The sequence below is a fragment of the Canis lupus genome, chromosome X, assembly GCF_011100685.1.
Source record: "Canis lupus familiaris isolate Mischka breed German Shepherd chromosome X, alternate assembly UU_Cfam_GSD_1.0, whole genome shotgun sequence".
Classification (NCBI taxonomy): Eukaryota; Metazoa; Chordata; class Mammalia; order Carnivora; family Canidae; genus Canis; species Canis lupus.
The window spans coordinates 56,563,640-56,577,503 of NC_049260.1; the positions used below are offsets into that span (position 1 = coordinate 56,563,640).

Consider the following 13,864-nt stretch of genomic DNA (forward strand, 5'->3'; position numbering starts at 1 on the left):
AGAAAAGTCAAATGATTGCATATGTATAATACCCAGTTCCACGGGGACAGGGATTGTTGTCTGTTTTGTCCACAGATATGGTACATGGTGGGTGCTTAATAAATATTTATGGAATAAATGAAAAAAAGTCTGGAAAGATAAACACTGTACTCTAATAGTGAGATTATGAAGAAGCCAGTATCTATATAGTTTGAATGTTTTCACCTCAAAAATATATTGCAAAAAAATTTCCATTACACACACACACACACACACACACACACACTCCCATTGTCTCACCAAGTAAATGGGAAGAAGAAAGGCATCGTGGGCTAAGGGAGGAAGCCTTAGGACTCCATCTGAGGTAAACAGAGGCTTCTCATAGCCACTTTGGAGTAGGTCCTCAGCTGGCTCCTTTCTCTCTTGTCCCAGCAGCTAGCGAGATCTTTTTAAAATGCGAATCTGATTAGGCCACTCTAGCTTAAAACTCTCTGATGGCCCCCTTACCTGCAGGATTTAGTCCCGCGTTCTCTGCCTCACATAGGAAGCCCTTTATGATCTGGCTCCTGCTACTTTACTTCCTTTCACTCACTAATGCAGATCTCACCTTTTATTTATTTATTTATTTATTTATTTATTTATTATTTTTTTTATTGGTGTTCAATTTACTAACATACAGAATAACCCCCAGTGCCCGTCACCCATTCACTCCCACCCCCCGCCCTCCTCCCCTTCCAACACCCCTAGTTCGTTTCCCAGAGTTAGCAGTCTTTACGTTCTGTCTCCCTTTCTGGTATTTCCCACACATTTCTTCCCCCTTCCCTTATATTCCCTTTCACTATTATTTATATTCCCCAAATGAATGAGACCATATAATGTTTGTCCTTCTCCGACTGGCCTACTTCACTCAGCATAATACCCTCCAGTTCCATCCACGTTGAAGCAAATGGTGGGTATTTGTCATTTCTAATAGCTGAGTAATATTCCATTGTATACATAAACCACATCTTCTTTATCCATTCATCTTTCGTTGGACACCGAGGCTCCTTCCACAGTTTGGCTATCGTGGCCATTGCTGCTATAAACATCGGGGTGCAGGTGTCCCGGCGTTTCACTGCATCTGTATCTTTGGGGTAAATAGATCTCACCTTTTTATTATAGAAATTTAAAAATGCACAAAGCAAAGAGAATAGTATATTCAACCTCTGTGAGTCCATTAAATCAACTTTGACAATTATCAACAGTTTTCAAATTTTGTTTTTTGCATCTCCACCCACCACTCACTGCCATACATGCATACATTTCCCTCTTTTGGAGTATTTTATTTTATTTTATTTTATTTTTTAATTTTTATTTATTTATGATAGTCACACACAGAGAGAGCGAGAGAGGCAGAGACATAGGCAGAGGGAGAAGCAGGCTCCATACACCGGGAGCCTGACGTGGGATTCGATCCCGGGTCTCCAGGATCGCGCCCTGGGCCAAAGGCAGGCGCTAAACCGCTGCGCCACCCAGGGATCCCTCTTTTGGAGTATTTTAAAATAAGGTGCGGACATATTCTTCCACCTGTAGATATTCCACTGTGTATCTCTAATGGATGAGGACTTAAATAAATATATAACTACCATGCTGTTACCATACTTAATGAGATCATCAATAATTTCTCTTTTACAAGACTCTCTCTTAAAAAAATCTTTATCATTGAAATATAGTTGACATTCAATGTTATATTAGTTTCAGATGTACAACATAGTGATTTGACAATTCTATACATTACTCAGTGCTCACCATAAGAATTGTTACCATTTGTCACCATACAATGTTATTACAATACCATTGACTCTATTCCCTATGCTGTACTTTTCATCTCTGTGACTTATTTATTTTATAACTGGAAGTCTGTATGTCTTAATCTCCTTCCCCCAGTTCTCCCATTCTCCACCCCTTTTCTGTCTGGCAACCACCAGTTTGTTCTCTGTATCAATGAGACTGTTTCTGTTTTTTTGTTTCTTTGTTTAGATCCTACATATAAGGGAGATCATATGGTATCTGTCTTTCTCTGATTGACTTATTTCACTCAACATAATACCCTATAGGTCTATCCAGGTTGTGGCAAATGGCAAGATCTCATTCTTTTTATGGCTGAGTAATGTTCCATTGCATATATTTACCACATCTTTATCCATTCATCTATCAGTGGATGTTTTGGGCAGCTTCCATAGCTTGGCTATTGTGACTAATGCCACAATAAAAATAGGGGTGTATACATCTTTTCAAATTAGTGTTTCCATTTTTTTGGGTAAACACCCAAAGTGGAATTATTGGATTGTCGAATATTTCTATTTTTAACTTTTTGAGGTACCTTCGTACTGTTTTCCACAGTGTTTACACCAATGGACATTCCCACCAACAGTGCACGAGGGTTCCTGTTTGCTTATATCCTCACTCACACTTGTTATTTCTTGTCTTTTTGATACTTGGCATTTTGACTGCTCATCATGGTTTCGACTTATGAATAATTTCTTTTTTTTATGATAGTCACAGAGAGAGAGAGAGAGAGAGAGAGAGAGAGACATAGGCAGAGGGAGAAGCAGGCTCCATGCACCGGGAGCCTGACGTGGGATTCGATCCCGGGTCTCCAGGATCGCGCCCTGGGCCAAAGGCAGGCGCTAAACCACTGCGCCACCCAGGGATCCCTATAAATAATTTCTTGACATCACCTAGTCCATGTCCAAATGTCTCCTATTGTCTAAAGATACCGTTTTTACAATTGGTTTGCTCGAATACTACCTAATCGTCTGTGTTCCAACACTAAAGTGCTTGTCACTTACCTAAATTTTATGTGCCTTTGCCTGGTCCTAGATCAGCCTGTCATTACCTCTTTGTGATCTTAGTGATTGCCACAGCCTAGATCACCTTACCCTCCTCTATGTCCCACAATACCCAGGATATAAGGCACTGCTTCTGTCTTAGTACATGGTTCGGTTCCACCATTCTATAGGTATATATTGAGAATTACCATGGTACCATGCCAGGCACTGGGGATTCAGCAATGAAACTGCCAGAGTTCCTACCCTCCTAGTATGTGTGTGTATGAATAAAATAAAAAATGAGTAAGATAATGATAAATGGTATAAAATAAATGTTTTTTTTTTTTTAAATACAGAGGGCAAGGTGGCTACAATAGATGCAGCAGCCAGTGTATTTTCCTGAGGTAGTGACATGTGGCTGAGAACTGAATGAGAGGGAGCCAGTCTGGGGAAGATCTAGGCATTCCAGGCAGAAGGACTAGTGTGTGCAGAGACCCTGAGGTGAAAGGCCCCTGTCTTGCAAGGCTCTATTTATGTCTGTCTTTACCTCTGCATCTGTAGATCTCATCCCTTTGAGGAATCATAAAAACCCCCTTGAGTGGGGCACCTGGGTGGCTCAGTCGGTTAGGTGCCCAACTCTCCATACCAGCTCAGCTTGTGGTCTCCGGGTAGTGGTCTTGGGGTCATGGGATGGAGCGCCATGTTTCTCTTTCTCTTTCCCCCCCTTTCCCTCCCCCTGCTCACACACATTTTCTCTCTCAAAATAAATAAACAAAACCTTTTAAAAAAAAAAGCAACCCTTGAGAGTTGAGAATATGAAAATTAGCTATGGCTCCTTGCCCCAGAAGAATGTGCAAGTGCACAGCCACACAAATTTGCATCCTATTTCCCTACAATTCCCTTTTTTCTTTTTTTCTTTTTTCTTTTTAATAAAGATTTTTTAAATTTATTCATGAAAGACAGAGAGAGGCACAGACACAAGCAGAGGGAGAAGCAGGCTCCATGCAGGGAGCCTGATGTGGGACTCCATTCTGGGAATCCAGGATCATGCCCTGGGGCAAAGGCAGGTGCTAAACCACTGAACCACCCAGGCATCCCTTCCCTACAATCCCTAAAGCCAGGGGACTTCAGGAAGATTTCCTGCCTAGACTGGGTTCACATCAAGGTCAGTAACAGTGTCTAATACTGATATCTAATATGTGCTCTACAATGTACTTTCCTTCATTATCTCTTTGATCCTTTGAAACCTCCCCCTGAGGTAGGCACAGGTATTATGCCCATTTGATAGATGAGGAGATAAGGCTCAGAGGTAGTGAGTTACTTGGCCAATGTTGTGTAGCTAGTGAGTGACAGGGAAGGCACTTAAACCTAGGCACTCTGAAGGTGAAGTGCATCTGCTGCATGCTTGCCAAGGCACTGTCAGTCAGCTTGGGGCCCAGCATTGAGCAGGAGGTTTGGAGGCTTGTTCTGAGCAAAGGCTAGGGAGGGAGCTGCTGGAGCTTTCTGCCACAGGGGCTTAGAGATGTCAAAACCTGCTGTGGCTAGGAAAGCTCTTTGCTTTCCTTCTTTCCCTTCCTTCTCCTTGTCCTCCTCTTCTTCCTCCTTCTTTTTTTGCTGAATGACAATATTTGATTTTCTTATAAAGAAGTCTTTCTGCCTTAGAAAGTGTCTTTTAAATATAGAATTGGAAATATACTGCCCTCTCTGTGACAACTCACAATGAATACAGCAGAGGCAGATCCATGCCCCCCAAAGGGAAACTGGCTTGGGATTTTTCCGTTGGCTTAAAAAAAATATTTATTTACTTTTTTTGGACCAGGTAATGCATTCACATGGTTCAAAAATCAAAAGGTACAAAAAAGGAACACAGTGCAAGTCTCTCTCATTCCTCTGCCACCTTCCACCTGGTTTCCCTGCCTGGAGGCAACTGAAGTGCCCCAGTTTCTTGTGTATCTTTCCAAAGATGCTTTATGCAAATTCAAGCATATCCAATACATACATATACATATAAATATATATCTATATAAAATGTCTTTCTTTAAATGGTTAACCCTTGAGTTGCAGACATGGACTATACCCTTCTGTCTCTGTCTCTCTGGCCCCTGCACAGGCCTTGGAGATAGTGGAGGGCTGCGGGGATCCCAGGAGCAGTGGGTTTTCCTGTTTCCAGGCCCATTTTCATGGCAGACCCCCTGCATACAACGCTTCCGACTCTTTTCAAAATCCTTCCATCTGTGCTAACTCGCCAAGCACTCACAGTAGCCCATACAGTGTCGAAATTCTTTGTCCCACTTCACGTAAGGAAACAGACCCAGAAAGGTAAAGTAACTTGCTGACAAGCACACAACTGATGTCCTTGTGTGGCGAGAGCCCGGGAGCAGTGCGTGTCTTGGTCCAGGTTGGACTTTGGAGGCAATAAGAAAGTTGTTTACTCCAAAGTCACAGCTTAAAAATATTTCGGCGGTGCTAGGTGTGAGGCAGTGGAAAAAGGGGAAGGGAATTTGTAATTTCAGCCGGGTCTGCTTTCTGGCTCTGCCACTCACAACTGGGCAAGTTCCTTTGCAGTTTCTAGCCTCAGTTTGCTAATCTACAAAGTGGGAATGATAATACCCACCCAAGGGGATGGAGAGTGACCTGATACAAAAGAAAGCACTTTGTAAAATGGGGTATATTCCAATGCTTGCTTTGCATTATAATTCTGGTTATTATGGCCAGTCCTTTCAGGGTGGTTCCTGAAGGGAAGAAGGCAGGTTCACCCTGGGTACAAAGCCTCCCCATCTTCAAGCCACCATATATAAAAAAAGACACTTGTAAATCAGGAGCCCTCCAGCCTGACCAATTTTCCTTGCCAGCTCAGAACCTCCTGGGTGGTTAGAACAACCCCAGGGCCTGAGCACAAACTATTCTTCAGTGGGTGTCTTGAATTTACTTTGATCTGTAACTTTCCCTGCAGAACAATTTTTTTATTTTTCCAATTATAAAACTAGAATGTGCTCACTAGAGAAAATGTGGAAAATACTGAAAAGTAGAAGGAATAAAAATTTAAACCAATCCTTTCACCTTCCTCCTCCACAGAAGCCCACTTCGGTAAATATTTGGGTGTATTGCCTTCAAGTCTTTTTTTAACCTTATGCACTTATGATAATTTTTAGCAGAGCAATAGTTTCTTTTTCTTTTCTTTCTTTCTTTCTTTCTTTCTTTCCTTTTTTAGGGTGTTACTGAGGTATAATTATTTTACCAAAAGCAGCACATAGTTAATGTGCACAATTGGATGACTTCAGCCTGTGTACAGCAAAACTTGCTGGTTTAGTGAATGCTCTGCCCACCTCTGGGTATTTTGATTTTAAAAAAAAAATTTTTTTTCTTTTTAAATTTATTTATTCATGATAGTCACACGGAGAGAGAGAGAGAGGCAGAGACACAGGCAGAGGGAGAAGCAGGCTCCAAGCACCGGGAGCCCGATGTGGGATTCGATCCCGGGTCTCCAGGATCGCGCCCTGGGCCAAAGGCAGGCGCCAAACCGCTGCGCCACCCAGGGATCCCAGGTATTTTGATTTTAATTTAAAATATTTAAAGCTCTTTGCAGTTCTATATATAGGATCATTTTTAGCCTACTTTTTTTAAAGGTCTTATTTATAAGTAATCTCTACACTCAACATGAGGCTCGAATTCTCGACCTCAGGATTAAGAGTCATTCGTGATCTACCAACTGAGCCAGCCAGGGACCCCTAGCCTAAGATTTTCAGCAAGAATCAAGTGAAGAGGGATCCTGAAGGCCATCGAGGTGGGAGCACTCTCAGGAACAGGCCAGCAGGGGGTCAGTGCTACATCTGGCTCTGGCGCACTGGGTTCAGAGCTGGGGTTCAGACTGGCAGTGTCAATTATGGTGAGGAGAAGTTGGTTGTGGCTGTCCAGTGGGAAAAAGTTTCTTTTCATTCAGGTCTGTTCTTGAAAGCAAAGTGGAGCTCCAGCATTTACCCCTTTACCAGGTGTCTGTCTCTTGGGACTGAGGCCTTCACAGGACTTTGGGTGATGGCCTTGTTGGTGGATCCACTAGGAAGGATTGGGACAGGGGGAGCCTGCAACTGGACCAAGCAAGCTTTTGGGACAACAAACCTTGCTGGGTGGTCTCTTGTAGGTGAGAAATTCAGAATTCCCATTTTGCCTTCCTTGGCTTCCTCCCACCCCCAACTGCCCCATTCAGTGCCTCCCTGACCCTTCGAGAGAGAGAGAGAGAGAGAGAGAGAGAGAGAGAGAGAGAGAGAGAGAGAGAAAGAGGCAGAGACACAGGCAGAGGGAGAAGCAGGCTCCATGCAGGGAGCCCGATGTGGGACTCGATCCCCAGACTCCAGGATCACGCCCTGGACCGAAGGTGGCGCTAAACTGCTGAGCCCCCCGGGCTGCCTTCTTCTTCTTCTTTTTTTTAAAAGCCCCCCTTCTTTTTGGTATAAGTAAAACTGCCCTTAAGCTGAGAATGTGTAATTAGAATAGTGGGCATTTGGAGTGACTGGTATTCCTAGCCAATCAGGCCCCCCAATGCTGTTTAATAAAAGCTTGGCTATTCCCATTTGGGTTACAGTCAAGGCCTTTTCCACTCCCTTCTGCAGAATGCCCATCCCCCTCTCCGAAGCCTGGAGAAATCACCCTCCGAGGCCTGGCTCAAATATCACCTCCTTTGAAATGCTCAGGGATGCTGTCCTGGCAGGGCGCATAGCTCTTTCCTCAATGCTCCCACAGCTCTGGATTTATGTTGGTAGCAGAGTACGAAATATGTTGGGATCTGGTTCTTTCCTTCCTTTGCCCTGTCTAGGAGTTCCTAGCTAGGATGGGGCTGCGATCTTGTCTCCTATCCCAGTACCCCTAGCCCCAGTAGTTGAGGAGCTTCATAAATATTCGGTGAATCAAATGATAAAATCATGAAGTTTTGCTGTCGCTCTGCTTCCTCATCTCGCTCGTTATTCCCCGTCCCCATTTTGCCACCTTCTCTTCTTCCCGCCCCCAGATTACAGTAACAACTGAATCCCATTTTCATTAAATGGGCTATTTATCTACACTTGATTGGAGAAATCTCCTTGCTATCCATCAAAATGCCTCTCCTTAGATCTGCATGCCACGTACCTTTCCTGTCCACGAATAGTTCCCCAGGAAGGGATAGCTCCTCCCCAGGGTGCCGGCGGGCCCCCTCCTGGGATGCAGAGCCAGTATTTCCCCAGAGTCCTGGTTGGGCCCCAGCGCTGGACAGAGCTTGGACGTTTGTCACCAGGACGTGGAGGGGGACGCACTAGTTCCTCAGTGAGGGAGGGGGTGGAGGGTAGGATCCAGCACTCAGTCAGCCTCCCAGGCTGGGCAGAACAAAACATGGAAGCAGCAGTGTTACTCTTGATACTTGGGTGAGAGAAAATGTTTAGAACTCTATGTGTTGTCAGTGGCACTCTAAATGAGGACAATAGGACAAAGAGGTAGGTTTTCAAAAATTTTATTAAAAAACAAAATAGATTCATAATCCTAAAAACAACACAGATTTCTCCCCACCTCCCAGTCTGCTGATCAGTCCCTTCTCCCTTGAGATTCCATCTGGATAGTCCTGAGGCCCAAACCCTGTCTCTTGGCTCCCCTCACCCAGCAAACCAGTGACCAAAGCTCTACACTTTTCTCCAGCTTCTGATGTCTCCTTTAAGAAAATAAAAATACCCCCTCCCCAACTCGCTTAAAAATAATTTTCAAAGATTAAAAACGGCATTTGTGTGTTTTTAAAAAATAAACACTTTAAATGCTGGAAATCTCTCTTCCCCTAGGCCTAGTTGAGGCCTCTGGGGTGCCTGCCTGCCTCACCCCAGGAGGCCAGTTGCCACTTGGTGCCCCTTGGAAAGTTTCAGGAAGTAATTTCTTCCAAATTTCCCCTGCAGTCACAAATTCCACACACTGCTCGCATAAACACACTGTCTTCATTACAGGCACTGCTCTTCGGCTCTGGAAACCTGATCTCTTTTTGTCAACTAGACCACATGCTTCAGATTCCCTGAAAACAGGAGAGAAAACAAAATTCAAATTCAGGTAACATATGTGAATTACACCTTAATAAAGCTGTTTTGTTTTGTTTTTAAGAAAAAAAGTACTCGCACTTTGGGGCTTGTTCTCTTACTGCTCTTGGGAACCCAGAGACCCCAAGCTACGAACAAGCCCAGGCTAGCTTGCTGGATGGAGCCATATGGCTCAGTTGCCCTGGCAACCACCAGTTACCCACAAGACGAGTGAGTGAGTGAGCAAGGCCTTTGGCAGCCAGTTGATGGCAGTGCTGGGTGAACCCAGCCCAAACCAGCAGAAGAACCGCCCAGCTGAGCCCAGCTCAAATGCCAATCCACAGAGTCATGAGATAAACAACGGTTGTAAGCCCCTCTCATGCACACACACACATTCAGGCAACTTTAGAGTTTGCTCTTCACTAACCATCAAATCTTCCACCACCGTCAACTGTCTTCCTGTGTTAGCTAGGCACAACCCTCCTAGCATTTTCTCTTGTGATCACTTGTGAAATATGAACTAGGGGCTTTCCCCTGCCTTCAGGCCTAAGAGTCTTTTAGGAAAAAGTGAGCACTTGAAATCCTACACGACTAAGCTTTAGGAATGAAAAATTTGCTTACTTGGTCTCTCCACAGCCTTCTCCTTGCCCCACTTCCCCAGGCAAACACTGGGCTCCAGACCCTCCTGACCATTTCTCCTTTAAACAGGAAGAATGCTCCATGGGGGCAGGGACCTGGGCTGTCTTACTTTTGGTTGATCACCAAAGTCTAGCAAAATGCCTCACACATAGCAGGTGCTCAATAAATGGAGGAAGGAAAGGAAAAAACACATTAGCACCCACTTGCCTATCTAATCTCATTTATGTATTTAAGGTTTTATTTATTTTTTTTAGTCATTCCTATACCCAAAATGGGGCTTGAACTCATGACCCTGAGATCAAGAGCTGCATACTTTTCTGACTGAGCCAGCCAGGTGGCCCTCTAGTTTTATTTTTAATTCTTTTTAAAGATTTTATTTATTTATTCATGACAGACACACACACACAGAGGCAGAGACACAGGTAGAGGGAGAAGCAAGCTCCATGCAGGAAGCCTGATGTGGGACTCAATCTCGGGACCCCAGGACCATGCCCTGAGTCAAAGGCAGATGCTCAACCGCTGAGCCACCCAGGTGTCCCATATTTTTAATTTTAAATTAACGTGTAGGAAAATTGACTTGATTTGTATGTGTAGGTCTATGATTCTTAACACACATATTCATGACACAGAACAGTCCCATTACACTCCAAAATTCCCTGTGCTATCCCTTGGCAGTCACATCCTCTCCTTTGCCTCTTAACACCTGGCAATCACTGACCTATTCTCCATCACTATAAGTGTTGCCTTTCATTTTCATTTTTTAAAAGATTTTATTTACTATTCATGAGAGACACAGAGAGAAAGAGGCAGAGACATAGGCAGAGGGAGAAACAGGCTCCTTACAGGGAGCCTGATGTGGGACTCAATCCTTGGACCTTGGAATCATGCCCTAAATCGAAGGCAGATGCTCAACCACTGAGCCATCAAGGGGTCCCAAGTGTTGCCTTTTTTAAAAAAAAGATTTTATTTATTTATTTAATTATTTATTTATGATTTTTAAAATATTTTTTATTTATTTGAGTGAGAGAGAAAGCACAAGCAGGGAGGAGGTGGGTGGGGCAGAGGGAGAGGGAGAAGCAGACTCCCCATTGAGCAGGGAGCCCCATGTGCGGCTCAATCCCAGGACCCTGGGATCATGACCTGAGTGGAAGGCAGATGCTTAACCAACTGAGCCACCCAGTCATCCCTCAGTGTTGCTTTTTTGAGAATGTCATGTGAATGGAATTTTTAAAGAGCATATAACCTTTTAGGACTGGCTTCTTTTGTGCAGTATAATGCCCATGCCTGTCATGAAATCTTTTAGGAGTATGAGCAGTTTATTCCTTTTTCGAGGTGTACTTAACCTTTTTTTTTTAAGATTTATTTATTTATTTATTTTTAAAGATTTATTTATTTATGATAGACATAGAGAGAGAGAGAGGCAGAGACACAGGAGGAGGGAGAAGCAGGCTCCATGCCGGGAGCCCGACGTGGGACTCGATCCCGGGACTCCAGGATCACGCCCTGGGCCAAAGGCAGATGCTAAACCGCTGCGCCACCCAGGGATCCCCAGTACTTAACCTTTTAATTATTAAATTATTATAGATTTATAGGAAGTTGCAAAAGATACCAGGAGGTACCCTTCATCAAGTTTCTCCAAGCGGCAACATCTTTCATGATGATTATTGGATATTAAACCCAGGAAATGGACATTGGTACAACATCACAGACCACATTCAGATTTCATCAGTTTTACACACACACACTTGTGCGTGTGTATGTGTCTGTAAGTGTATAGTTCATTGCAGTTTTATCACATATACATTTGTGTAATCTCCACCACAAGAAGATACAGAACTTCATTCCATCATCATAAAGATTTCCCTCATGCTACCTGGTTACAGTAACTTCCCTTTAATCCCTGACCTTTGACAACCATTAATCTGGTCTTCAGTTCTATAATTTTGTATATAACTTTTTGAGATTGGCTTTCTTCATGCAGTATTCTGCCCTTGAGATCCATTTAAGTTGTTGTTCCTTTTTACTACAGAGAAGGATTCCATGGTCTGGATGCACCAGAGTCTGTTTAACCATTCGTGTGCTGAAGGGCATCTGGATTGTTTCTAGATTGGGGCTATTACACATAGAGCTGCTATGACCATCTATGTATGTGTTTTTGTGTGAATGTAGTTTTCATTTCTCTGGGATAAATGCCCAAGAGTGCAGTTGCTGGTTTATATGTAGCTGTATGTTTGGTTTGAAAACTGTCAAACTGTTCTCTGGAGTGGTCATACCATTAGTTTTCTGGAATGGTCATACCATTTTCCATCAGCAATATATGGGCTATCTAGTTTCCCAGCATTTTTTAAAAAAATTATTTATTTATTTGAGAGAGAGAGAGAGAGATAGAGAGGACAGGGGGAGGGGCAGAAGCAGAGGGAGAGAGAGTATGCACAAGCAGATTCCTCAATGAACACAGAGCCAGACTTGGGGCTCGATCTCAGGACCCTGAGATCATGACCTGAGCTGAAAGCAAGGCTCGGCAAGACTCGGCTGCTTAACCAACTGAGCTACCCAGGCTCTCCATTTTCCCAGCACTTTTGTCAGCATTTGGTGGTGTCACTAGTTTTTATTTTGGCCATTCCAATAGGTGTGTAGAGATCTCTCATTGTGGTCTCCATTTGCATTTTCCAAATGGCTAATGATACTGAATATCTTCATGTGCTTATTTGCCGTCTGTGTATGTCCTCTTTATGTCTTTTGCTAATTGGATTTTTTTTTTTTTACTGTTGAGGTTGGAGAGTTCTTTATATATTCTAGATACAAAGCTGTTGTTAGACATATGATTTGCGAATATTTTATCTCAGTATGTAACTTTTCTTTTCATTCTCTTAACTCTTGCAAAACAAAAGTTAATTTTTCAGATCATGTTTTTGATGTTTTAAAGCCTGAAGCTCATCATCTCTGGACAATCTTTGATTCTTCATCTCTTAGTTCAAGCTTCCTTCACAGCTAATGAGTTGCCAACCCTAACCTCAAGATGCCTCTCAACTCTGTCCTCTCCTTTCCATTCCACTGTCTCCAACTTAGTCACATCTCTCATCACTTAGGGAACTGTTATTGCCTCTTCACTGGTGCCCCAGCCTCTGGAGCTGTCCCCCATACAATTGCTAGCTGTGATCACATGCCTCCCCTGCTCCAAAAATCCTTCAGCAGCTCCTCACTATCTATGAATAGAGTCCAACACCTTAGCTTAAGTGTGCCCCATCCATACTTTCCTATCTCCATGTGGGCCTTTGCAAGGATATGTTACATTTACTGAGGAAAACCTAGAGGGAATCCCGATGCTGAAGCTAGGAGTCCTTCTAAGTGTAGCCAGAGCTTGATGAATGAGTGAATGCATGGATAAACAAAATTCCATGTCCAAGAATTCCAACAACACATGTACACAGAAAGGAAAGGTGGGTGCTGTACTCTGCTGCTTTGTCTAACTCTCCAGTTACATTTGGAGGCAATTAAGAAAAACAACAGAAATAATTTCCGCCAAAAGTTGATGATGAGCAATACTGAGTTTGGGTAACAATAAAAATGTATGCTTAAATAATGCCCATTGTTTCCTCCTCATGTCTAGCTTTTCCAACAGTGGGTGGCAGCCTGAGAAAATTCTAAAGGCCAGCATGGTTTGGGGCTTGGGGAGACACAGAGTACAGACCAGAGGAGGCAAACACAAATGCTTATAGAGGCCAAGAATGCACTGTATGTGAGTCAAACAGATTGGGGGCAAGATGTATGGAGCCTTCTTGATCTTTTGTTTTTCTTATTTTGAATCATGACATGAATATAAGAAATAGTTCCCTTTCTTCTTAATTCTATTACAAATGAAAATAAAACCAAAGCATTGTAAGTGAAATGATAAATGGAAATTCACACTTGGCCTAGGGTAGGAGATACAACAGGGAATGGTGGGGTTTGCGGCAAAGAGAAGAACAGCTGTGACTCAATCCCAGACATTTATTGCTGTACAGGAAAGTAGGCCCAGTGTGACCAGATCTTTCCATTTTCCAAGAAAAGGCAGAAATTCCCATTTTTATGCAAAGTTTCCACAGTGTTAAATATGGACAGTTGCTTTACACTTTTTAAGATATCAGTAGGTGAGTCCAAATAAAACAATTTTGGAGGCAAGATGTGGCTCATGGGCTCCGGGTTTGTGATCTCTGAGTTATCTCTGGGACAGTTCTGACTTATATTCACAACACCCCATTTCATCTTCAAATATCTTGGTTTGGATAATATATTATTGTATCATCATCCTACCTCTGATATAGAAGAAGGAATACTGAATTGAGGGCCTGGGTTCCATTGATTCACCAACTGATTGATTCATTTGTTCATGTATTTATTCCATCAACATTTATGGAGTATCCATTCTTTACCAAG

The 13,864-nt window shown here is 43.1% G+C and overlaps 1 protein-coding gene across 3 annotated transcripts in view; it reads right to left on the reverse strand.

The window, feature by feature from the left end:
• Positions 1–8,249: 8,249 nt before the first annotated feature.
• Positions 8,250–13,864, reverse strand: part of HDAC8 (histone deacetylase 8) — a 217,577-nt gene continuing 211,962 nt past the window's right edge. For all 3 annotated transcript variants that reach the window (XM_038587718.1, XM_038587715.1, XM_038587717.1), the window contains one exon: positions 8,250–8,808. In XM_038587718.1, coding sequence (XP_038443646.1) covers positions 8,800–8,808 — 9 coding nt within the window. In that variant the 3' untranslated portion in view covers positions 8,250–8,799. The remainder of the gene's footprint in view (positions 8,809–13,864) is intronic.